The sequence below is a fragment of the Apaloderma vittatum genome, unplaced genomic scaffold, assembly GCF_000703405.1.
Source record: "Apaloderma vittatum isolate BGI_N311 unplaced genomic scaffold, ASM70340v1 scaffold6041, whole genome shotgun sequence".
Lineage (NCBI taxonomy): Eukaryota > Metazoa > Chordata > Aves > Trogoniformes > Trogonidae > Apaloderma > Apaloderma vittatum.
The window spans coordinates 14,241-39,845 of NW_009697269.1; the positions used below are offsets into that span (position 1 = coordinate 14,241).

General features: G+C 39.4%; 1 protein-coding gene across 1 annotated transcript in view; it reads right to left on the reverse strand.

Moving 5' to 3' along the window:
• LOC104280036 (type 2 phosphatidylinositol 4,5-bisphosphate 4-phosphatase-like) overlaps positions 1 to 25,605 on the reverse strand; it is a 25,775-nt gene continuing 170 nt past the window's right edge. Inside the window, exons 2-9 of the mRNA XM_009877564.1 lie at positions 23,876 to 23,908; positions 22,354 to 22,512; positions 20,102 to 20,258; positions 18,361 to 18,467; positions 15,312 to 15,435; positions 9,453 to 9,505; positions 2,718 to 2,808; positions 1 to 1,591 (exon numbers count right to left, since the gene is read on the reverse strand). Of these exons, the coding sequence (XP_009875866.1) occupies positions 1,448 to 1,591; positions 2,718 to 2,808; positions 9,453 to 9,505; positions 15,312 to 15,435; positions 18,361 to 18,467; positions 20,102 to 20,258; positions 22,354 to 22,512; positions 23,876 to 23,908 (868 nt within the window). The 3' untranslated portion in view covers positions 1 to 1,447. The remainder of the gene's footprint in view (positions 1,592 to 2,717; positions 2,809 to 9,452; positions 9,506 to 15,311; positions 15,436 to 18,360; positions 18,468 to 20,101; positions 20,259 to 22,353; positions 22,513 to 23,875; positions 23,909 to 25,605) is intronic.

Consider the following 25,605-nt stretch of genomic DNA (forward strand, 5'->3'; position numbering starts at 1 on the left):
GTTTGAATAATAATCTTTATTTCTTTATTAGTTTATTTGTAAAAGGTACATTGTAATCCTGAGCTACTGCTTTTATACATTTAGCATCATACAAAGACAGATCATTTACAGTTTGATCATTTACATTTATTGTGCTCCAAAATCCTTATCTGAATAACATTTTGTCCTAGCAGGAACATAGATAATTTAAATTACATGTATCCCTGAAACATCCACGTTAATTTACCCATCTGACCCCATTATCTAAATCACTACAGTCATCTAAAACTCAGGACATTCCTTCTGAATTTAGCAAAAACTTGTTTAAAATTTTAAAGATGGGCAGTGCAAGAACTGGTCCCTCGATCCTTTTGGAATACATCATTAGAAAAAACTTTCTGTCTCCGTATTCTCTTTGCAAGTCAGTGCTAAATTTGACTAGATGTACTTTGATGGAATGGTCCCAGTAATAGTAATAGTTTACCCATTTCCTTATTACAGCAGTTAATGTGAATTTACAGTGTCTCCCTTTGCAGTGACCAGTGCACAGCTTCTCCAAACAGGGAAAATCTGACATGATCAGAGGAAAGAAAGAGGCAACCCATCACCATTATATTGTCACCTATGTGACACTGAAGTATTATGAAACAAGTCATATGAAATGCTTCCCTTAGACCCTGTAAAGGAACTTGTACGAATAACCAGAGTTAAGTTCCATAATCCGAGCATGGCTTTTAGGATTTGCCAGTTAAAAAAAACAAAACAAAATAAAACCCCAAACACCTAAGTCCCAGGACCCTTGAGAAGAAAACATTTATCCTAACTGTAACCCAATCCTGGATAAATGGAAATTTAATTGGACTACCGAAATAGCATCTCTCCACCTCAAAAATCTCAAGCATACAGTGTTTACAAATGTCTCTCTAGCAACAGCATCAGTCGTTTAAAGTACACTCATAACTTTCATTTCCTGGATAAGGTCACTATGATCTTAGGCAAAAGATACAGTAAGCAGTTCAAGCAAAATGCTTATTGCTTAGGTTTTAAAGCAAGCCACTTCAATATAATTTTAGTTAAAATTTTAAGTACAAATGTGAAGCTACTGTAGAAACACTTATAAACACTTTTGCTTTTGAATTCTTACTGATAAACTAGAAAAATGGCAGACGGATTTTAACATAACAAAGGAAATGTAAAACTTAATACTGTCTGTTGAAAGAAAATTCAACACCTATAAAGACAGAGTTATGAACATGTAAACACAGCTTTAGTATTCAGAGCTAGGGAATCTAGCAGCAAAACAAACTATTTGCATATTATGTAGTGCAATGAACATTTGTTCTTGGAGACCCCCAGTCTTAAAACTACTTTGAACAGAATGGAATCCTTACAGGAAAGGTTTTAAAAGTGTCCAAGATGTAATATCCAGATTTACTAGATGTTCATTTGCTATAACCTAACAATTCCTCTATGCAAAACTGTGCTCTGGATAACTGACTTTAATGGCTCCCCAGTAGCAGGCTCGAATGAGGCAGATTAAACCTAAGAGATAAGCGATAGCCCAAGAAACATACGTTGCATGAAACCGCCGGGCGAAATCCTGGGTACCAACCTGGAAAGACAAAACAAAAGTGTCAAACATACAGCACTATCTGCTTTTCAGGGAAGAGCAAGTTATATTAAGGAGAAACATTCTGGCACCTTCTTTACTCCGGTGAGGATAAATCAGCTATTTTATTAGCTTAATTTTATACCATCGTAGAATAATTCAGCTTGGAGGGGACATCAGTAGGTCTCTAGTGTCAGCTTCCAAATCAAACTAGGGTCAACTCTGAGGTCAGACCAGAGTTTTAACCCAACTGGGTCCCAAACTGCTCCAAGGATGGAGGCTACAGAAGGTTCTGGGTACACCTCATGGTGAAAAGTTTGTGTTACTTTCAAATTCCTTAAGGTTGTTATCGAAAAAAAAAAAAATATATATATATATTTAAGAAATCTGTTGCTCACCATTTCTATGTCTGGCTGTGACTGTTATTATTAGGGAAAATCCTTCATAACACATTTAAGCTCACCCATAAATTACTCAGGTTATAATGCAAGTTAGAGGCATAATGAGAGTCACACATATGAATTCAACTACGGGTATTTCCTCATGTGTACTTTTCTGGGACTGCTAGATAAAAAGCTGGCTCTAGTAATCAATATCAGATACTTCAGAACCAAACCAACCAGGTAATTTTCTTAGGAACAGAATAACAACAATGCCAGAATTCTAATTTGTAAATTATTATCTGGTTTTTGTCCTTATAACTTATACAAGTTACAAAGGCACACGCGTTTCTAACTTTTGGAATCCCATTCCTCTCCACTGCAGTGGAACTTACATTCCTGGCTGTACATCAATATGTATTTCTGGAAACCTGTAAGTTTTGAGGGCCCTAGTAAGAGCAAAATGTTCTAATATTTCTACAGTGAAATACAACCATTTTTCATAAAATTGAATTTTTTAGAGAGATGAAGAGTCCAATTTAACATCACAATGAAGTGCCAGAACTTTTTTCATCTTCCTGGCTAACTCAGACAATTAAGTGCATGACTTTAAGAAAGTGACAAAACCAAGGCAAACTTCAGAGGTTTTACTCAAATGCTGAGGAAAGAAGAACTAGCTGACCAAGGAAGCTCCTTTGATACGCACACCCCTGCACACAGTCACAAGTCTATCGTAGTACATCACTCACAGTTAATCCAACTCCAATGAAGATGCATATCATTCCAATTGTAATATATGCGCAGCAGCGTCTCCTTGGCAGTGCACTTCCAACAGAAGAACTGATAGAAAATAAAAGGTATTTCGAATTAATAAAACAAAAACCCCTACATAAATAGCTGTTCAGTCTAAACGGAGGGAGAAGAGAATGGCAATACGCATACACCATCTTAAGTTTATAAAGCTGTGGGCAAAGTTTACAATTACACCAAGCAGTAAAAGACAAGAGTTCACATACTTGTTTTAAAGGGAAACTATTGGTTAAGATTATCAAGTATCTAAAAATCTAGGTGCTTACTTGTGGCGTAGTGCCACACCTACTGTTTGAGTGTGCCTACCTCCTATATCCACAGAGCACCCAGATAAGCACCTTGAATAGCCTCTGGATTGCAAAACCCCAGTTTGCTTTGCAGCTTGTATGTGGGTTGTAAGGCATCCTTTAGATTTTTATATTTCAATACATGGCTTTGACACATTCACTGCATCTAAGTAACTGGAAATCACCTCTATGAACCCTAACTGCCACTAACAATAGTAGCCTGTACTATTTACTGGACTAGTTCACTCAGTATTGTTGAGTGGCTAAACTCTACCCCATTTCTTGAAGATAACAAACCCAAACTGTTTTAGTCACAAACACGAACAAATTCTCATGTTCAACATTTCCAAAGATTGAACATCTTCAGGCACGTTTAAGTCGGTTTTAGTAACTTCAAAAACATGATAAGTCCTTTTTTACTTTCCAATTTTCTTTTAGAGTTCTACCACAAGTTACATGAGCTGCACAAACAACTGCTGACAAATAAGGTAAGTAAATCCCCTCGAAGTTCTGTCACTCATCATCTAGATTATAAATTCCAAGACAGACAGCTTTGTCTCTACCTGCTGCTTTACACTAATTGTTACAGTGCTTTAGTCAAACAGAATATAAAACACAAATAAAACATTCCATTCTTTACTACAGGTTAGAAAAATTATTCCAGAAGCTCACCGTTGTTTAGCAAATACATCGAGTCACACATCTGCAACCACAATACAGCTATGCTAATGAAAATAGGAATGTGATTTAATTCCAGTTGAAATAGGGCGAACACATAGGACCTTTGAAAGAACCAGCAAGGCAGAGGTGCTTTCTTAAAGCACATACCATCTATCTCAGAAGTAGTTCTGAAGCATCCTGACGCATGCTATCATTAGTTAAGTACTTCATCCCATTCCGAGAGATCAACATGCCTTTGAAAATACTGGGATGCTTTTACTCTGTGTTCAAAGGTGCAACAAAAAGTAATTATCATCTCATGACAGTTCAATGTATTCAATATAAACATGTAACAGAAGAAAGCTCTGCTGAGCTACTGAAGTAGTACATCTGTCATATGACTGACCAAATTTCTGGCTCCAGTTAATTAACCACATAGTAAGGCCTCATATGCTTAGCATGTGACTAAACTTTTTTAAGCATTCGCCTTAAAAAGCCTTCAAATAGATTGGTTTAAGCTGCTTTAATCCCAATATTATTTCTTTACAAGGAATTTCTAAAATGCTCCAAGGAAAAAAAAGAAACAAAAAAAAAAGAAAAAGAAAAAAACCCCCCATCCTCAAGTTAACATGCTGAGCTTCATCTTACAAGGCAAGGACTGAATACAGTGACCACTCACAAGCCATCTGTTACACATTTTCAGAAGAAGAGGGAAAGTTCCAAAACTGTTTTGCTCATTAATTTCCCAGGGGAATTGCTTCTTACCAAAAATCTCACCATACACACTTGGGATAGGTCTGAGGCAGAGGGGGTGGTGAGAGAAGGATGCGTGGGTTGCAATTACAGCAGGAGAATTCCCAGTTGGGAAATAACAGCATCATACTACCCCCCGACACATCACCTCACATTCCCCAAAAGCCACCCTAAGTACTTCTACAGTCATTCTAGAAGAGGGATATGTTGTCTGATTTCAAGTTATATGAGGGAAAAACAAATAAACAAAAGTTTTATAAAATGGGACTGGGAATAGATTTCTCCAAAAGCTGAGCTGATGAGCACTGAGCTTGCCAAACTGACCCGAGGTCCCCTCCCTTGCAGGATTTTCTGGCTCTGTACTCAGAAAGTTAATTCTATTACAGAGCTGGATACCTTAAGATAAGCTGGTAGAAATGTCATGTTCAATACACCTAAGAACACTCATGGTATTTACTGCACTGTGTACTTCACACAGAGACAAGGTTCGTTTCGGGAAAGAGACCTTCACTTTCAGAGCTCTCTGACTTAAGATCTTGGTTTTGTTATCATAATATTGCAGGTGCCATGTGTATTTTTCCATCCAAATCTCTCTCAAGCTCCCCCACCTCATATCCAGTAATAAAGGCCGGGTGTGGGGAAAATCTCAAATACTGCAAAAAGGAAACGTAAAGAATATCTTAGTTTAACGGCCTTTCTATTTCCACAGAAAGCAAAGATAAAGAAATATATTGTTTCTACAGTCACATAACAGAACTGGAAATACTTAGCAAACCAAATAAATCATAATTTATTTTTCATCTCTTAACAGTGATATTAGTCACTGGGCTGCTCTAAAATAGTGAGGTTTTCCTCTAACAACCCCCAAATTACACATAAAAAACTCTAACTTTGAATAAAGAAAACTGTAACCCTACCCCAAAAACCTACCAACTGTGGGAACTCTGACAGGCATATACATTCAGAAATATTAAAGCTGGGGTCAAAAGAACTTTTTTAAATCACAGTGTCAGCTGTTTCCTTTGAGGGATTAATGAGGATGAACTCACTAGAAAGCTCTCCAGAAGGCAGCAGTCCTTTCTTTCTGAGCTTTGCTAAGGAAGCAAAGGCACCTGACAGACCTTTGGGCAGCAGCAGATATAACAGACACCAAAGCCAATTTAACATCAGGCAGTAATTAGAAGAAAGAAAAACCACCACAAGAAACAGAGGCTATTAAAGGAGTCGCCCAGGAGGCAATGCAGGGTCTATTGTGCTCCAAATAACGGGAATTACTGCCAGGATTTCAGATGGGGTTTTATAGAAGGGTTTTTAAGAGGAAGATCAAAATGCCAGTATTTTGAAGGTGAATAGCACTGCGGAAACTAGCCTCCACAGCAGTGACACAGTTCCAAAATCAATCGCTTTCCTAAAGGTCCTGCAGGCTTCCGGGGGCAAAAGTGTTGTAAGTTCATTAAGAGTTTATCATTTTATCAGACATTAAAAAAAAGGAATAGAGGTAGATAGATTTGGCATTCTGACATAAAAGCTTGTACTATTCAATTCTCTTTCTAGTAACTGAATTCATGATCCTGGAAGTTTCTAGATGATTTAATATACAGCTTAGGAAAGAGAGCAGAAGACACAACACACTTTGTGCTGCTTCTCCGTCATTACACAAGAAAAATACCAGAAGCCTTCCTTAAACCTCTTGGTCTTTTGGGAAAAAGGCTCATAAACAGAATCACAGAATGTCAGGGGTTGGAAGGGACCTCTAGACATCATCTAGTCCAACCCCCTGCCAGAGCAGGATCACCTACAGTAGGTCACACAGGAACGCATCCAGGTGGGTTTTGAAAGTCTCCAGAGGAGGAGACTCCACAACCTCTCTGGGCGGCCTGTGCCAGCGCTCTGTCACCCTCACAGGAAAGAAGTTTCTCCTCATGTTGAGGTGGAACTTCTTATGTTCTAGCTTACACCCATTATTCCTTGTCCTATTACTGGACATCACTATGAAGAGGTATTTTGAAAGGTAAAAGAACACTAAAACAGTAAAAAGAAACAGTTTCTCCCCCAATCTCAGGTATCTCCTCTGTAAAATAAAAATTACATTACAACAATTTCCTCATTAGCTGTACCTTTGCTGTACCAATGCTTCAGGTAACACACAACCAACAGTCTGTGTCAGGCAGAACCACTAGACATCAGCGGGGCTTCTGCAGACATATTACCTATACTGAAATGACCAGGTTTGTAGTCCATTTCCAAAGAGATCTGGTTATTTGCCAAATAAGTGATTTTATTCACCTCATCACAACTTACTTTCCCTATTTTCCAGATTATTTGGGTGGGGAGGAATCTCTGGAGTGGTGGCGAGAGGAAATATGGGAAGAGATACAGGCAAAAAACAAGTATGTCACAAAAGAATAAATTTGTAACCACAATGGTAGCAGGTAGATGGGATTAATAATAAGAAACCCAGGACCTTGTTTCCCTCAGCATTCAGATACAAAAGGTTCCTTTGTTTATATACTCTTGTGGCACAGTTGTTTTATTTTCAGTGAACATTGTTCTCTTATCGACCTTTTCATGCAATAACTCCTAACTTCCCCTGCAATTTTACAGGGCATTCTTAAGATCTAGTCTCCATCAACCAAACAGATGACCACAAACAAGCTCTCTGCAGAGATTCACTGCACTTTAAAAAATGTTTGAAACAAAGGCATGAAAATTACTTGGGAATGTAAACCTCTCAGCAGGTGTCTTCTTGAAAAAAAACCTACTGTTGCAGGTGCCTTCCACCTCTATCCTTTTCTCAGTGACATCAACTGAGTCAACAGAAGGAATTAATAGTTTTTCATCTGACTAGTCAGCTGCTAATGAAAGAAGTTTTGCACTAATAAGCTGAAATAAAGAACCCCACATTCCCTTTGGACTACTTGGCCACAGGTAGGACAACCTCTGACGAAGGGCTGACAGAAAACAGCAGGTCACTGCGGTTATTTATTCCACCATCACAATGCAAAGCTCTGCCTCACCTACGCTGTGCCCTAAATCCATGCATTAGAAATGTTTATGTTGCTGGAAGTTGCAGAACTCCTGACCACCGCATCTCAAATGTGGGAAGACACCAAGCAACTCATACAAAGTTAAATTAAAACATTCCATAGTTTGCATCCCCAGTTCAAGGTCAGAAATGCTTATGTGTTAAAATCTGTTTTGTATTCTGTAATTCAGTTGCCATGCAAGCTGTAATTTTCACCAATGGCACTGCAGAGATGCTCAGGTTTTGTGGCATACAGAGAACATGTTTTACACTTTGCAGACAAAAACACTACGAAATACTTAAGACTCCAGCTGGATTTTGAGATACAGGCAACTTAAATCAACAGATCACATGGCGTGGCTTTTGGACTGTTGTGGGGGTTTTGTTATTGTTGGAGTTGGTTTTTTTGTTTGGTTTTTGTTGTTTTTCAGGTTAAAGAGCAAGTAATTTTGTATTTAAGGAGAGTTGAGAAAACAGCTGAGGTTGGCTATAAAATGTGACGTGACAAAATATAAAACATAATTGCCATCAGTTTAAAAATAAACAAAAAACCCCCCACAAAACACCAACCCCTCCTCTCAGGAATGAAAAGACTGAATGCAATTACAGCCAGGGAAAGCACCACTGCAAAGCAACTTCTCATCAAGACCATGAGTTTGACTTAAGCAAACTAGAATATTTCCACTACTCCACACCCAACTGGTTACGCTCATGATATTAAATGTATCACTAGGGTGACTTCTCTGTGAAATACCCCAGTAAAATATTTCAGTCACTGCTAAGGCCAGGCCAAGCCATGCCAACACCTACTGTACGCTTATGCTAAGCCTTCTTCCTAGGGGACCAGCCAGTCATAGAATCATTAAGGTTGGAAAAGACCTCCAAGATCATCATATCCAACCATCAGCCCAATACTACCGCAACTACTAAACCACGTCCTGAAGGGCCACGTCTACACGTTTGTTGAATGCCTTCAGGGATGGTGACTCCACCAAGTCCCTGGGCAGGCTGTTCCAGTGCCTCACCACTCTTTCGGTAAAGAAATTTTTCCTAATATCCAGTCTAAACCTCCCCTGATCTTACTGCAACATGCAACATAGCTCTGGTTCTCCATTCCCAGTGGAAACACATATGCTCCTTCAACTGGATGTCACACTTGCCTTTCAAAGGAAGATAAATATTTACATAAATTAGCAGGACAAGAAAGTCTCTGAAGTAATATTTTTAAGTCTTATTTAACACCCTGTGGTTGAAATGCCATGCAAATTTGAAGTACGTCAGTAGTGTAGCTTTTAGTACTTCAAACTAAGTAGTCCTGACCTTGGATAAAAAAAGGTCAAAAAACTAATTAAAAGAAAAAACTAACCCCAAACAAAAAACAAAACACAAAAAAAATTCTTACTGTTCTTGTATTCTCATTTTTCTCTTTCCTACTGAAGTAATAGGAAATGAGCAGACAAGTTATTCCACGGTAATTCGTAAACATTAAACAAGCTAATGCTTAACACAAGTCTGTTGAGTTTGTGAAATCAGTAAAACCTCTTTCAAATTAAGACAAAATTATTTCTTTTCCTCCTTTTATAATAAGGCAATTCAAGGCCTACATTTAAACATGACATCTGATTAACTGCATGAAGTGGTAAGAATTCAAGGACATAAGTTGTTAATTTTAGCAACCCATTCTTATCTATTGTTAGCAGCTTAGTTTTGCTTCTAGCAATTCAATTAGAGCACTTTAATAAATGCAGGTTGTATTTGTTAAAGTTACTGATTCGTATGTAAAGAGTGCAGAATTCAGGTGCACACAGCATGCTCTTTAGCCTTGAAATTCAGATAAGCACAACAAAATAATCAGTATGGCAGACATTTTATTCCAAAGACTTTTATGAAAAAAAACCAGCAACATATTTAAAAGTTAACTTACATAGCCTTGCTTTCAGAGAACTTACATTTTTTTGCAGTGTGGGCATTTTGCTAGTGTGTTAAACCTCAGTTCCATCCACTGTAAAAAGAAAAAATAAAAAGGTTGAAGAACTTGCCTGAGAAAATGTTTGTTGCAGTTCATGCTAAATGTCATCGTGAAAATATTTTGCTTCTCAGGCTTTATTTGATTTATTTCTTGCTTTCTTCTATAAATGGAATGCCCTTTTGTCAGTGGCAACATAGGATTGGGATTTCCAAGCGAACATTTCCCATGACTTGCCTTTTACAAGATTTGCTTGACGTAATGTGTTATGGGCAACATGAGAATATTACTACTGGTTTTTTTCCTCTTACTTCCATGACCACAAATACACCTTGGATCAAGACAAAAATGTTTTCATTGGCACAATTACAGATCATAGAATGGCCTAGGCTGGAAGGGACCTTAGAGATCATTTAATCCAACCTCCCTGTCATGGTCAGGGACACCTCTCAGCTAGATCAGGCAACACATAGATGAATTTTCCCACCTTTCCCCAAACCTTGCATCATCTGTGAAAACTAAGTGCCCACAGAAAGATTAGCCCTTTGCATTTCAGAAAGTTGATGTCTTTGTAAGTTTTTTATCAGTAAAACAGAGGACACTACAGGCTACTTAACATTTTAAAAAGGTGACATACAGAACTGCACGTGGTGTGGTCATAAATGTCCATGCACAGAATAAAACTTATCTGGGAAAAAACCTTAGTGAAAGTAATACCTAGAACTGCCTCCACCAGAGGATACAGTCATATACTGATTTAAAACCAGCAGTTCTCATTAAAATTAATTATCTGATAACAGAAGTATTAAACAAGCATTTTAAACATGTTTACATCGAACAGGGGATAAGATTATTGTTCTTCTCTCTGTAAGCAGTTATATTGTAATTGCAGATCTCTTCTGCTGCCTTTCTCAACTGGAGGTAGTTTGCACAGTTTCCTGGTTAAATATAAATCCCTTCTCCCCTTCTCCTCTTAATTTATAGAAAAGTCACACTGCAAATTACTTGCAGGGGAAGAAACCACACCACAGACCACTGATGCCTCCATTCGGATCCTCCTTACATCTGTGAGAAATCAGAATTCAGGTCTACTGAAGCCAGTAGTGTTGTTCTAACTGCTACAGGCACAAAGCAAAATCAGAGCCCATCCTTGCACGAAAAACAGGATCTGGCTACAGCACAGTGCCATTTAAACACTGAGAATTAATTTATGGGTTTATCTGCAAAGAAAGAGGATGTGGCTCACAATCCCTTGCCAGCATAAGCAGGTTTTGCTGTGAACGAGGTCCTGATCTGTAATATTTAGAGGGCATTTTCCTGCCTCTTGAAGATCTCCCGCAGTTTTATTTACTTCTAATGAGGCTAATTCTCCACTAAGAAGAAATCTATCATTTCTTCCTGCTTCTGAAGTACCCAATCACAGCATCAGTCACATACTTAACTTTTAAAATTTATTTGTGTACAAGAACTTGGCCAAACTGATTTAGCATAGTTGTATTTTATCCCCTAATAAAAGGAAAGTTTCTGTAAATCCCCACCTGAGCAATTTGGTTTAGGAGCATTAATACTACTTTCACATTCCTGCCACAGAAGCAAGCTGGCTCTCTGCCTGCATTTCTGCCAAAAACGACTCATTTTCACTTAGTTCTACATGGCAAAGCAGGATAAGGTGCGGTTGTCAGTACTGAGGATGGAGACGAGCCTATCTGTTCTTTCAGCTTTTTAAACTGCAATTCTGGAAATAAGCAAATCTAAATCCAGGACTTATGTTTTACATATCTGTAACTCAACTTCAGTTCTGTACACTAGTTTTATTCCAGGGTAGGCAACTCCATTTCCAAAGTTACTCAATTAATGATTTTTCTAAGGTTCTACTTATTTTAAGCTTTCTGATTACTAGCCATAATTATTAATGGATACAATCTCAAATGCTCTTGGGCTCTAAATACTGAAGGTAAAATGAGGCATTTGAGGTATTTTCATTGAGAGATACCTGGAAGCACGAATTGTTATGATATCTTCTCCACATACCAGAAATATTTGCAGGGGAAAAAAAAAAAAGGGCAAAAATACCACAAGAGATTCAAATTACAAGAATCCAGACCACATTAACACATTAGAAAAAGGTTATTTGAATGCACATTCTAATTTTTGGAGTTTTGCTGGTTTTAACAAGTAGTTCAAATCACGCTTAAAGCTTTTTACTCATATTGCAGTATTTCTACTCATCTTGCAGAGTGCTTTGAAGTACCTAATCTTGTTTCTTGTCATTAAGAAAACTTGAGGTTTCAGTTTCATGTAGGTCCCCGGTGACAATGCAAACTGTATTTTTTTCATTGAAACAATACAATAAACAGTAGCCCAAAACCCTGGTTAGATGTACTGTAACACTGATGGGGATTTCAGAGTGCTCTTAAATGACAAAACCAGACATCCATTAAGCAATTTACTAGAAGAATATGTCAAACTTTCTTCCTTCTGAGCCTAAAATAGTTCTCAATGCATTCAACACAAGACAAAGGAAAGAAAAAAAAAAGACATATACATATACATCTATATCTAGATATCTATATATATGTACACACACATCCCTATATACAGCTGCTTCTGCCAAAAAAAAAAAAAGTCTTCCCCTCCATGCCCCCCAGGTCCTTTGGGAAAGCAAAATGTTTCTGCAGATTAAAACACTTCTTAGTTTCTTAAAGAATTTAAAGGGTTTTCTATTAAATTATTTTTGAAGAAACACTTTTCGTATTTGAGTAGTTTTTTAAAAAATTAAATTGACAGAGCACAACTGACAAAATCACAGTGCTTAGCCTACAGCTCCTGCCTTCTTGTCCTTGAGGTTCTCTCTGACAGCAGGAGGAGCCTGGAGGGAGGCCCGGGGACTCCCCCGCCTCTGCCACCATTCCCAAAGGCAACTCAGCCTCCAGCAGTCACAAATCATCACAAGCAGAGACCCCTGGGAGAGGGCTTGTGGGGCAGGAATGTCTTACTGCTGGCAGAAACAGACTCAGCCACAGTCGAAGTCCAGATGCTCTCAAAACAGCCCAAACCAGATCAGATTGTGACTCAGCAGCACAGTCAAACTCTCGTCCTGCCCTCCTTTTCTGTTCTACCACTTTTTCCACTCGTCTGAACTCCAAGTCTGCCACAAAGAGTGGAAACCTTAACAGAAAAAAGATCCCTATCGTGTTACCCAAGTTAAAAAAAAATACCACGACAATCTGATTAACAAAATGTGAATGGCGAGTTCAACTACAGTATCACTTCAGTACTAAGTCACGCTCCCAGCTGAGACAGAGAGACCTGAAGGCGCTTCACAGCACAGAGCATGCTCGTAGTAACTTTACAGAAACACCAGAGGCAGGGAAAGCACAGCCCATACTTGTGCTTTCGTATGGTGGAAAAAAAAAATTCTTGGAAAGGTGGTGAACAAGTTCATCCTTCTTCGAAAAAAACACGGAACAAGCAGCTGACAATTTGACTTTTCCACCCCAGGGATTCTAGATTTACTTGTCTGTTTTATTTATTTTTTTAGATGACAAGTAAAGGAGATAGCTCAGTGAGTTGCTGAGAGATGCATCTAGCATTGCATATTTGCTTTGCAATGTGGAGATCTCAAAGGGCAGACATACCCTCACAGAAGTTAAGTCTCCAGGTTGGCTAAAGCACTTCTATTCTTTTTTTTTATTCCCTGTTCACTTTCAAACCCAAACAATTTTCTGATTTTTCTTAACTAAAACCAATTTATTTGCAGAATCTCAAACTTGGTGATAGAAAAAGCAGAGGCAAAAGAGTGGTGGGAAATCTGTGTGAAGTGAGCAAAAAGGGTTTGTTGATTGATAACTCATTATAAAAGAACTCAAGCTTCAGTTTCTAATGACTGTCTCTTTTCAATATACCGTGAAGTGGTAAATGGGCTTTACTGGCAGGTAGGACTATGAAGCTCAAAATTACAAAATTCCCTAAAGCTATCAGTTCTGAAGTCACATACATAAATTCCAAATTAGAAAACTTAAGTCTTTTAAGGCACAATCTAGTAGTTATGAGCAAAATCAGCCTCTATGGGTTTTGTTGTTTTAGTTTTGGGGGTTTTTGTTGGTGTTCGGTTGGGTTTTTTGCCCTTTACATTCATCTAAACAAGTTCATAGTGTAAACTACAGAATTAATTTGGGCTGCACTTGCAGAAAGTAAACAGAGGATGACGATAAATAAAATTCTTGTGCTCATGAAAGCCCCCAAAGATAGACCAATAATTTAGCAATAAGAATTTTACTTCATAATACTGACTCTCCCTAATAAATTTATAAAAAGATTAAATAACGTACAGACAATCTTTTGTGTTAAGAGACCACATTAAAATTTAATACTGTAACTCTTCTACAGCACTTCTTTTGCCTGTGCCATTTTAAGCTGTGCTAAGAAATATAATTGCATTGCAAAATTAAATTATGACTCTGTGTTAAACTACAATGTTCATGCAAATGCTTAACAGTTTGTAACTTAAAGACAATCTTTAATAAAAGGTTCCATGTTTAGAATATGTTCTTGAGACAGTCTTTTTCTTCCGAAGATCCAGTAGTTTCCCGTTAGTAACGTTATTCTATATTGCATACAATATTCTTACTAGTTAAGATCACATATGGACTTACATTTTTAAGAAAGCAAACAGAAAACTCACTCCAGCCATCTCCAGTTACAGACTACCATTCTTCAGAAAGAGTTTTCATAGGAATATTTAAAATTTTTTATATACGGGCAGAATTAGTAGATAAAGATTATCTCTCAAGCATCCCTCTAATGATTTCTGAGATACTACATTACTCATAAACCCAGAATCAAATCCTTAGTTCCTCTTTAAAAAAAAAAAAAAAAAGCATAAGAGCCACCTCCTGCTCCCTGCATTCATCATCTACTATAAGTAGTTAAGCCATTATTGCACACCTCACTGACCCATAAACCTGACACAAAGGTTGGAAGGAATAAGTCTATTCTGTTACAGAATCTACCACAAGCAAACCCTTCTCTCGCTGTTATACAAACCAGCACGGAGCACCATCCCCTAGGCTCCCTTTGTTCCTTTCACAAAATGCACCTGATTATTCTCTAGCCTTTTCATATCTTAAGAGCCTTTGCTTCAGGAACGTAGCACCACTCTAGTGACTGTGCAGGTCCTCCAGCTGCACTGCTTTCCTTAGCCATAACTCATAAACCTGAGAAACACTCAAGCACTGCTAGATGGTGAAGCTAAAGCTACCCTATCTACTTGTGTATTGCAAGACTCTTGCAAAATCAAACTTCAATCATGGCAGCCCTCTTATTCCATATAGGGGGCTGCAAACAGTTCAACAGCAAACGAGTATTCTTTCATCCTTCCACTTCAAAACCAGGATCAACTATCAGCCTCCCATACAACCCAAAATCTGCAGCTCTGTAACAACTGACAGATTTGCTAATGGCAAGTGTTACAACAAACAGGGGCCCATAAGGCAACGGCAGAACTGCTCTCTTAGCCATGGCAGAACAAAACCACCAATGCAAGCCTAAAATGAACCCGGAAATGTAACTTCTTTTCCCAGCACTGTCCACTTTCACTTTACTATGCATTAAGACTGACTTTGGGCTTTATCCACACATGCACAGAAACACTGTTAAATGTTTTCTTGAAATGCACCTAAAGAGAACCAAATACAGCCCAGACATCCACAGCAACATGAGTACCGAAGTTTTAGTTCAATGATGCCACAGACTGAGGCAACATGCTCGTAAAAGTGCTTGCAACACATTGCTTGAGGGACAGCAGGGTGAGGCGAGAAGGAGAATCTGGCGCTTTACTTACAAGGAACGTATTTCCACAGTGCCCACATACCACTCTAGTTCCATCTGGTTGGACTGGCAAGGCAGGCTGAGCTGGCTGCTCTTCTGGGATCAGCATTACCGGACCAAGAGTAATGATGCGTCTACTGCATTAAGAACATTAGATGTACATGTAATTAAGGTAGCAAAAGACAAGGACAATGCATTTAAGCAATTAGCTCAGTCACTACCAAATATTTTACACTTTTAAACTATAATTTGTTTTTGAAACAGGTGATTCGCCCAGGTTTTTGTCTCTCTCCAAAGTGTTTTCCTTTTTAGTTTTGAAAACATTCTCTTTCACTGTAAGATCAGCCAGAACCCTGCAGAGATCAAAGACTTGCCATCACATGGCAGAAAGACTCCTCAGAAAAATGAAAACTTAATATCAGGCTGAGAGAGCCCATGAATTGGGAGGTACATTCCCATGTAAAACATGCAAAAAGAGTAAGGACTCTTCCATGACCTAGTTCTCCTCTCCAAGTCAGGTAACTCCTCTTTCCCAAACTACTGGTAATCAGATCTGCATTTGTACAGTAAAAATACCATTTAAACTGAGTGAATTTAAAAAAAAAGATCACCCCAAGTTGACTAAATAAAACCAATTTACTTTAAAAAACAGTTGGTAAGTATTTCCTTATGTTCACTGTGTTTCCAGTTCAATTATACAATTTGTCCATCCAAAAGTGACAGTACCCAAATTAGTCAACTCAAAGCAGGATGAGGATTGGACTTCTGAGCATGAAAAAGTGAAGAGAAAAACTAAAGCATTTTTTAACTTGCACTGCATCCCTCTCTATATACAATGAAAATGGTATTCTGGATGGCCTCCCTTCAGCCATTTAGGACATACTCCCAACTGTCTCCTTCAGAGAACCCCAATTTTGCTCATGTTCTATTAAGACAAATGCAGAGGCTATCTTAGGAAAACTACCGAGATACATGCTTTTGAGACTGGCTTAATAAAATTAGGGAGTTTTCGAAGCAGCTTGGTTACCAACTATATTATATATTACACATGAAGTAACCCATGAACATCTTTTCACTCTCAGAAAACACTTGGAATGTTTTGAATTTTCCCAAACACTGCATTAGTTTTAAAAAAAAAACCTAAATACATTTGTCCCAGGTCTCAAACTGTGTTTCACAATCAAAATAGCCAACAGGCTTGTGACAAGGGCACTTACTGTGGCTGCATGTATCTGCAGACCTAGCTTTCATCTCGATATCTCCTGTTAGAGCTGCACCATAGAATCATAGAACATTTTCAGCTGGAAGAGACCTTAAAGATCATTGAGTCCAACCTTTTCCTAGCCCTATCAACACCACTAAACCATGTCCCACAGCAAAACATCTACCCATCTCTTAAACACCTCCAGGGTTGGTGACTCAATCACCTCCCCAGACAAGCTGTTCCAATGCCTGACAACCCTTTCAGTAAAGAAATCCCTCCTAATATACAACCTGAACCTCCCTTGACACAACTTAAGGCCATTTCCCCTTGTCCTACCACTCACCACTAGGGAGAACAGACCAACTCCTATCTCGCTACAACCTCCTTTCAGATAGTTGTAGAGAGCAATAAGATCTCCCCTCAGTCTCCTCTTCTCTAGGCTAAACAGCCCCAGATCCCTCAGCCTTTCCTCATACGACATCTGCTCCAAATCCCTTCCCAGCTTGGTAGCCCGTCTTTGTACCCTCTCCAGCACCTCAATGTCCCTCTTGTAGTTAGAGGCCCAAAACTGGACACACTCCTCAAGGTGAGGCCCCACCAAAGCCGAGTACAGGGGCATGATCACCTCACTGCTCCTGCTGACAGCACCATTCCTGATCCAGGCCAGGATGCCGTTGGCCTTCTTGGCCACCTGGGCACACTGCTGGCTCATGTTCAGCCGGCTGCCCATCAACAGCCCCAGGTCCCTCTCTGCGTGGCAGCTCTCCAGCCACTCCTCCCCAAGTCTGTAGCGCTGCTGGGGGCTGTTGTCACCAAAGTGCAGGACCCACAGGGCATTTGGCCTTATTGAAACTGATGTGATTGGCCTTGGCCCAGTGATCCAGCCCCTCTAGATCCCTCTGTAGAGCCTCCCTACCCTCAGGCAGATCGACACTTCCACCCAGCTTGGTGTCATCTGCAAACTTAGTAAGAGTGCACTCTATCCCCTTGTCCAGATCATTGATGAAAATATTAAACAGGACTGGGGCCAGTTCCAAGCCTTGAGGGACACCACTCATGACCAGCTGCCAACTGGATTTAACTCTGTTGACCACAACTCTTTGGACTCGGCCATCTAACCAGGTTTTCACCCAGCAAAGCGTGTGCACATCCGAGCCAAGAGCAGTCAGTTTCTCCAGGAGAATGCTGTGTCAAATGCCTTACTACGTCAAGGTAGACAACATCCACAGCCTTTCCTTCATCCAACCAGCAGGTCATGCTGTCACTGAAGGAGATCAGGTTTACAATTAAATTACTCCTACCTCAGTGGGATTTTTAACGCCCTAAGCCCAATTGTAAGAATTCTCATTATTGCAGTTGTGCCTGTTTCTTTGACAAAAAAATGTGTAAAATAAAGTGGAGAGGTGAGAGATTAAAAACTCAGCCTAACAAAGAAGGAAGGACAAGAGTGAAGCCAAACTACTGCTCTCTGTCCTGTTTCACTTCTAAGTCCCCACTTTGAACTTGATAAAGTGACCAACCTGCGTGTTTACAATAATTAAGTTTTTGAGAAATTATGAATGTTATACCCCAGAAACAAGTGATTTTCTGTATTTGTTCCTTAGTAAGTAGCTAAAATCAGAATACATATTTGAGACTACCACCCTACACAAAAGAAGAAAGTTTTTCTTCTTTAATCCGAAAAAAAAATAAAAAAATCAAAATTGACACCAGTACAACTTGTGTCTGCAGTAATGCTCTGTTAAGTGTCCATGTACAGAGGCTCAGGCTTGAACCTTTTTTAGTTTTAAGTATTCAACACAAAGAGTATTGCTTTAAATTGAACTATCTCAAGGCACTTACAGTTTTTTGTGCTTACCAGTTTGGTCTTGGACAGCCTATTTTCCGAGACGTATCCTTACAGATAAGGAGACAGTTACATTGACATCTAACATACTTCTTCCCTGCAGGAGGGTTTTTGATTGGCTAAACAAAAGAAACCCACCAGAGAACACACATCAGAAGTCATAGCAGTTCACTTTTTTCTTCAGAACAGCATGACAAAGCAGAGCAACTTCAGTGACAAGTTCTTGCTAACAGAGAAATACAGTTCCTCTTACAAAGAAAACCTGAGTGTCAAAACAAAATTAGAAGTTTTCTCTCTCTTCCCAGAGGAAGAAGTGCAAATTTCCTCACTAGAACAAATAAGAGATTATGCAAACTAATGGAAAAAACACTCATATTTTAGCAATGAAGAACTGAAGAGCTCAGTTTGGTTACTTTTTACAATGTGAGCTTAAGCAGTGGTATTTTTTTTTGTTCTAAAGTCAAAACATCAAACAAGCCTCCTTGCCTGGTACAATGGCTTTATTCAACAGTGAAGGGATCACAGCTTGGTTCTCAGTCACCTAGAGAATACACAGATATGGCTGAACTGTAATCTTACTTTAAATTGTACTGAAGTTATCTTTCTCCAACCTGGGAGTCAACTTTCTGGGTTCCTTTCACACAGCAAATCAAAAGCTGCAAGATACTTTGTTTGGCTTGACTTGGGAAAGTGAGTATTAATGACAGGTTCTCTGCTCTCTAAGTGAAAAAAATAAAATATTTTCATTCAGTTTTAAGGCTTCCAGTTTGCTTAACATAATTCAAAGTTATTTTCCTAAAGTAAATCCAATCCAGTGTTTTTCAAGGACATTGAAACGAGGTATCAGATAATAGAATCATAGAATGGTTTGGGTTGGAAGGGGCCTTAAAGATTACTTATTTCCAATTCCCTGCCATAAGCAGGGACATCTCCCACTAGTCCAGGTTGCTCAAAGGCCCATCCAACCTTATCTTGCACACTTCCATGGAGGGGGCATCCACAGCTTCCCTGGGCAACATGTTCCTGTGCCTCTCATAGTAAAGAACTTCTTCCTAATATCTAATCTTAATCTTCCTTGCTCTAGTTTTGAACCATTGCCCCCTGTCCTATCACCCCATGTCCTTGAAAAAAGTCCATCTTCAGCTTTTTGCGTTCTCCAGATCCCAAAACTAAAACTGTCAGGAAAGAAAAAGAAACAAAACCAGGGTGCCAAATACTGAAGACATGGATTAAGAAAAGAGGAGGGGGGGAAAAAAAGAACTGGTCTGTGATCACTGGAAAAGAACTTACAATTAATGCATTTCAGAATTGTTGTGTTGTGGTTTGTTAACAACCTAACAAACTGACTGAAGAGTATTGCAGGAGGAAAGCGTACAGTCTGGGTTAGTTACTTTGTTTCTACCACTCAAAATAATTCATTTCTTCATTTCTCTTCATCCCACTACAACCAGTTTCACTCTTCTTCACAGAAGCATAATAATTTAAATGACATCTTTGCTTTTTGTCCTCCTCAGAAGGAAATATCCTGTGCAGCTCAACAGCAAAAAGATTTATTCCAACTGCTTAAGACCATCCTTGTGCCAGCAATCCCTGAATCTGCACACTACCTACACCAGCGGTCACTACTGCCCTGATGGGTCCTTTGCAGGGATGGCAGGAAGGGACTCACCCTCGGTAGGTGAGGACATGAATTCTACCAACGACATACTTCAACATCCCCCCACAGAAAGAAAATGCTAAAAATCTATTTTACCGTAGCTTCATTGCAAACTGTGCACTTAACAACGTGCTGGTGTAGCTTGCCATCCAAATTGATTAGCGACTGGCACACACGGCAGTTTATGACAGGAACACCGCTGGCATCTGGGCTTGCAATGGCAGTGTACGGAGGAGGAAGCTCTGCTGCAAGAGATCAGGAAATCTCAGTTGAAAAAACAAACGGGGCCCTAAAACACTATCAGCAAAAGTCTCTAACAATCACAGCCTCAAAAAAAACCACCAAACCACCATTAAAAAATAAGAGTTAACGATCAGTATAAACGTAAGACAAACCTAAGTTTGCTCTCTCCTTCTCCACAGCTTGTGTGTATCCAAACATCAACCATAGCTGTACATAAAGCATACCAGCAATAAAAAGACACCATAAATCACCCCAGAAAAGCAGATCAGACAAAAGGCTCATCTACACAACTTTGTTTTCAAGTCAACTTTTCACAGTCTTTAGCAAAGGAAGGGGGGGGAACTAAGAAAAAAAAAAACCAATAAAAGTAAAAACAACCCCAAATAAACCCCAGACTGACCACAGATTAGTAGCAACCAGAGACTGGGTTCTTAAGAAAACAACAGAAGATAAGACACAGGTAAGCAGGAGAACCATAACCAGCATTTGCAAACATTTTGAGAGACTTAAACACAGGCAAGCATTAATCATATCGCAACAAATACTACAGGTAAAAAAGACAGTAGAGTCCTGTTAAGGAAACAGGTCTTGAAGTGGCAGAAGTGCAACAACAGCAAATTAACGCTATCTTGAAGAGAAAAAGGTGAACTGAACCCTCAGAGCTTTTGCCTTTAAGAGAGACAGATTTTTGTCGTCCATGAGCCAAAGCATGGATGCACAATGAAGTCTTTAGTCCCTTAGGACAGGCTATAACACAAGGGAAAATACAGTGGCCTCAGGCCCCTCTGGAAAATGCAATTTTCAGCTATGCCAGTCCTGAGCCCACAACAAACCAAGGAGGAAACACTCAAGATCCTTTTCAGTTAAGAATCTGTGGAATTAAAACAATTCAACACAGCAACCTCTCACAAGCTTATTACCACAATTACTTGACATGTAATAGCACCAGCACTGATTTCATCAAGAACTTCTGGGCTCTTCAGGTAAGCAAACAAAGAATAGGCTTGTTTAGTAGCTCATAGTTAACCAATAGCTTGAAATACTCTGCAGCCTTGGACTTCAATAATTATTTCATAACTACATCCAAACTGCCAATAAAGTCTTCAGAGAAGCAATGAGATCAGCCTACTTTCATTTCACAAACAGCACTGAACAGAACAGTATCTGCTGGGAGACGGCGAGAGAAATCACAGGTTGCTATCAAAGCTGAGAAGCCTGAGTATTATATCTAAGCCTATAAGAAAGCACTCATCACTCCTTCACTCTGTTTTAAAGTGAATGTCATAAGCTGGAGGGATAGAAGAAACCCTGCCTGCCCTTCAGACCCAAAAATCATCTTAAGCTTTTGAAGCAGCATTGCTGTTCAGTGCTCTTTCTTTGTTACTCAGCCTACAAACAATCTGGACTTGTACTTGATTTTAACTCCCAGAGGAAGTGGAAGGAAGGTGGACACCTTGAGGGTCTCAGAATCATACAAAACATACTTGAATTATTTTGGATGAGAAATAAAATTAACATTCATGCAGCAATGCAATTCTGAATTCATCACGCAAACTGAGAAAGCGAATTTTGCACCTTCAGCTTTGACGTATCAGTTGCAGAAACCAACATCCTTAAGAAATATCAAGTAGAGTGTTGTTTTGATTTTTTTTCTTCTGCCTCTGAGAAATTACAGTGCAAGAAAATACAGCATCCGGCCAAAGTGGTTTTTTAAGAATAACAGTGTTTTGCAATAGCATGATACCCTATTTTCAGTACAAGACTGCCACACAAAAGAGAAGAGAAATTACAAGATATTAACAAACCAACAAACACAAGAGAAAATCACTCTGGTTGCCACACACTGGCAAACGGAAGCAATGTCAAGATCACTGCAGAAACCAGATTTAAAACTTGGACGATGAGAACAACAGTGTATTAGCTGCAAGTGGCAAAGTCCAGGCTGCTGCAAGGGGGGTTTTGGCCATAAGCAGGCTGCTTAACTGCTCCTGCAGCCAGCAGCTGACACACTTTCTGGCTAGAATAGGTAGCTGTTACAAAAATAATAAAAAAAAAAAGCCCTCACAGCAGACAGAATACTAAACTCTCTGTCAAGCCACTCTTACAGTTCAATCCCAGCTTTAAGATTCTTCTTCTGAAAAGTAACAATCACGTTACAGAACTGCTTTTCTTTGCCCTCTCCATTTAAAGTGCAACTTCTTAAGTCTACCAGCTGCGCACAGGGCAGCTGTACTAAGGGAAGGCAAACAGTTTGCTGAAGGGCACTAGGATGTAAAGAAAGACAGATAGACAGACACACACACAGGCACCAGCCTTTCAGCTTCCCACAATCTTGGAATACTTTAAGCATTGGCAACTCTACCCTTCTAGACATGTATACTATTCTATACTCTACTTGTGACAACTCTTTGGATTTTGGGAGTTGGTTAAAAGAGATGTGTGAGCTCCTACACACATTGCCAGCCACTTCTCCAGCCTCATACTGCAGCTGCTCGGCTTCCAGGTAAGCAGCCTTGCTGCTCCTGTCCTGCTGGCTCAGCAAATTTCACATAGCAAGCGAATAATGGCTGCTATTCAGAGTGGTGCTGCAGCAAATAACACTTGCTACGGAGCAGAAAGCCAGAGGTATCTTGGCACTGCAACCCTCATGCTTAAAGAAAAAATGCAGTTGGAAGAGCTCCAAAAAAAAAAACAAACCCCAAAACACCCTAAACAAGGAAAAGCCACCAAAATAAATTTGAAGTACATCTAGGGGGGCAGGAAGCAAAAAGGAAATTAAAGGCATTGTTCCAGAGCTTGCTGCTCATTACCTCTTAATAAAGAGGTTTTGAAGCACATTAACATACTTTGCTGTGACTTTTTTTGGACAGCTTGAATTTCAGACTAACTACAACCTCTAGATTATAGGCAAGTTGCATGGTAGCAAGTCTCAAGTACACACCAGAGGTTTCAGCACGTTTTATGAGACACTGAACTTCCTGCTGCTGACATACCAGTTCACAGCTACATTACCAGTTTTTCTTTAAAAAAAAATAAAAATAAAATCCAACAGTAATTAGTTCACAGAGTGCCCGACCATGCACTAGATCTGACTCCAACCTATGATCCCCTCCTCACACCCGCAGGACAGAGATGCAGTGGAAGATACCATACATTCAACCTCAGAAATTCCTTGCGGTGCTTGTGCACTTCCTCTTTTGGTATTTGAAGGGCAGGCACCACAGGGAACCACATGCTGCTTAGCTGGGTCAAACAGAACTGAGGGGTTTTTTGGTGTGTTTTTTTTATTTATTTCATTTTTTTACTTAAATAAATCTTGATCTCCATCTGCGAGGGGGTACATGAGAGAAGAGATAGTAATTATATCAGAGACAGGTAGTTAAGAACTGAGAAAGCAAGGGGGGGTAAAAAAGGCATAACCAAAAACACCACCCTAAGGGGAAAAAAAAAAAAAAATCACTGAATACTCATCCTACTACATGCAGCAGAGCTGATGGTCTCACCCCTTGTGTGTGTGAAAAGTTCATTAATACTGCACCCACACTGAAAATATTTTTCTTACTTCCTTCCATCACTAGGAACAAACACTGAGCCATTACCAGGACTCAATCACAGCGACACACTTACCTGGTAACAAACCTTCTTTGGATGTTATTTGGGCTGTAAAGGGAAGAATTCAAGCATCAGATAGGCTGAATACAACTTTCAGCTTATGCTGAAAAGGGTCAGCTGGGTCTCAGCTTCAGCCCAACAAGGGAAGAGGACGCTACTTTCAAAACACAGACTAATTTAAAGCTCGGGATGACATAGCTGGCCTAGTAGATAATTACAGGGATAAATCTATTAAAGTGCATTCAGGTGGTAGTTTAGAGGGCAAAGGCCTTTTTCCTCCTTCCTCTGCAGCTCCATACCAGTTGAGTGACGTTAAGCAAGGAAGCCCTGCAGAAAGGGGTTTGCAAGCAAACCTCATCTCCCCAGGAGAATGCTTCTACTCCCTGTACCTAGACTTGCACTAGGGAGAGAGATAACGACCGATCATTAGATAAAAAGGCGATTTAGCTTCCATAGATTCTTTCACTAAGAACACCTGACAAAGCAAGGAAACTAGAGCTACTGGGTCTACATTGCGTTTTGTTCTGGGGATTTTTTTTTTTAGTTTCATAGAGCAGTTTTGAAATGTTTGCCTGAGGACTCATCAAAGAAGACATCCTCAACTTGTGAAGAGATGTCTGATGTTTAAGAGAGCTCTGTGATTCCTCCTCACTTTTGGGAGGAAGCCACTTATCTCAAGCTCCACACCCCACCACCGGTGCCAAGCGAGTTAACCTGAGTTACACGCGTGGAGTGAAGGCCCAGCACAGCACAGATACCAACTGAAATGAGCATTCAGGGTCCGGGTTGTTTCTGGGTCATGAGTTTTACCTCAGGTCCAAGTAACAGTCACAGATCTGATGTATTTTCATTACTTTTTAAATCTACAAAGGCCTTTGTAAAAACAAAGTGAAAATAATAGTTACAGGATAAGAACATCCAATATTAGAATTTAAACCAAGGATTTCCGTATTTTTTTAAACTACAAAACTTGAGGGATGATGCCAATCTTATCTAATTTGGTTTCTTAAAAAAACCCAACACAAATCCTCTGCTGTTTTTCAGGCCGATATTCATTTGTGCAGTTCAAATGAATGTGAGCAGTCCACATCAGCTACAGGACTAGCTGAAATACATTTTCTAATTAAAGCAAAGAGGACTAGCCTTCAATGAGTTTAAATATTATTAAAAACAGACAGATGCTCACTCATAGCATTTTAGTTACAGACATATGTCATAAATCCATACAATTACATAAAAATCCTTAAGAAAGGGCCAATGCACTGGAGCCAGTGAAATCAGGGCTGTAATCTTACATTTTAAGGGCTCCTGCTAGCAAAGCTACACTAATCTTATTTAGTCTTGATTCCTTCAGCTTCCTTTCCCCCCCCTCCAATTTCTGCTCTAAAATGTTTAACTGGTGAAAAAAAAAAATAAATCTATTCGTGTATGTTGTAAACCTCCTGATCTGTATTTTCTAAGCAACATATTTTCACCTACTTAGGAAACATTCAGTATTGGTCAACAAGATGATTTTCTTAAGTCTGCGCTAGAAAGTTAATACCATATCATTAAGCCACGATTTCAGTTTTGTAACCACAGTATCTGACTTGCTTTAAAAATAAAGCCTGAACGAGCTATGGCCTTGAAATGTGTTGGCAAGGACATCCTAGTGGTTCTGGACTTGAGCTGCACAGAGCCCCTTCCTTGCTTCAGTGTAGCTGCCAGCACAGGAGCCCCCCAGCTGGCATCACCCCTGGGGCAGC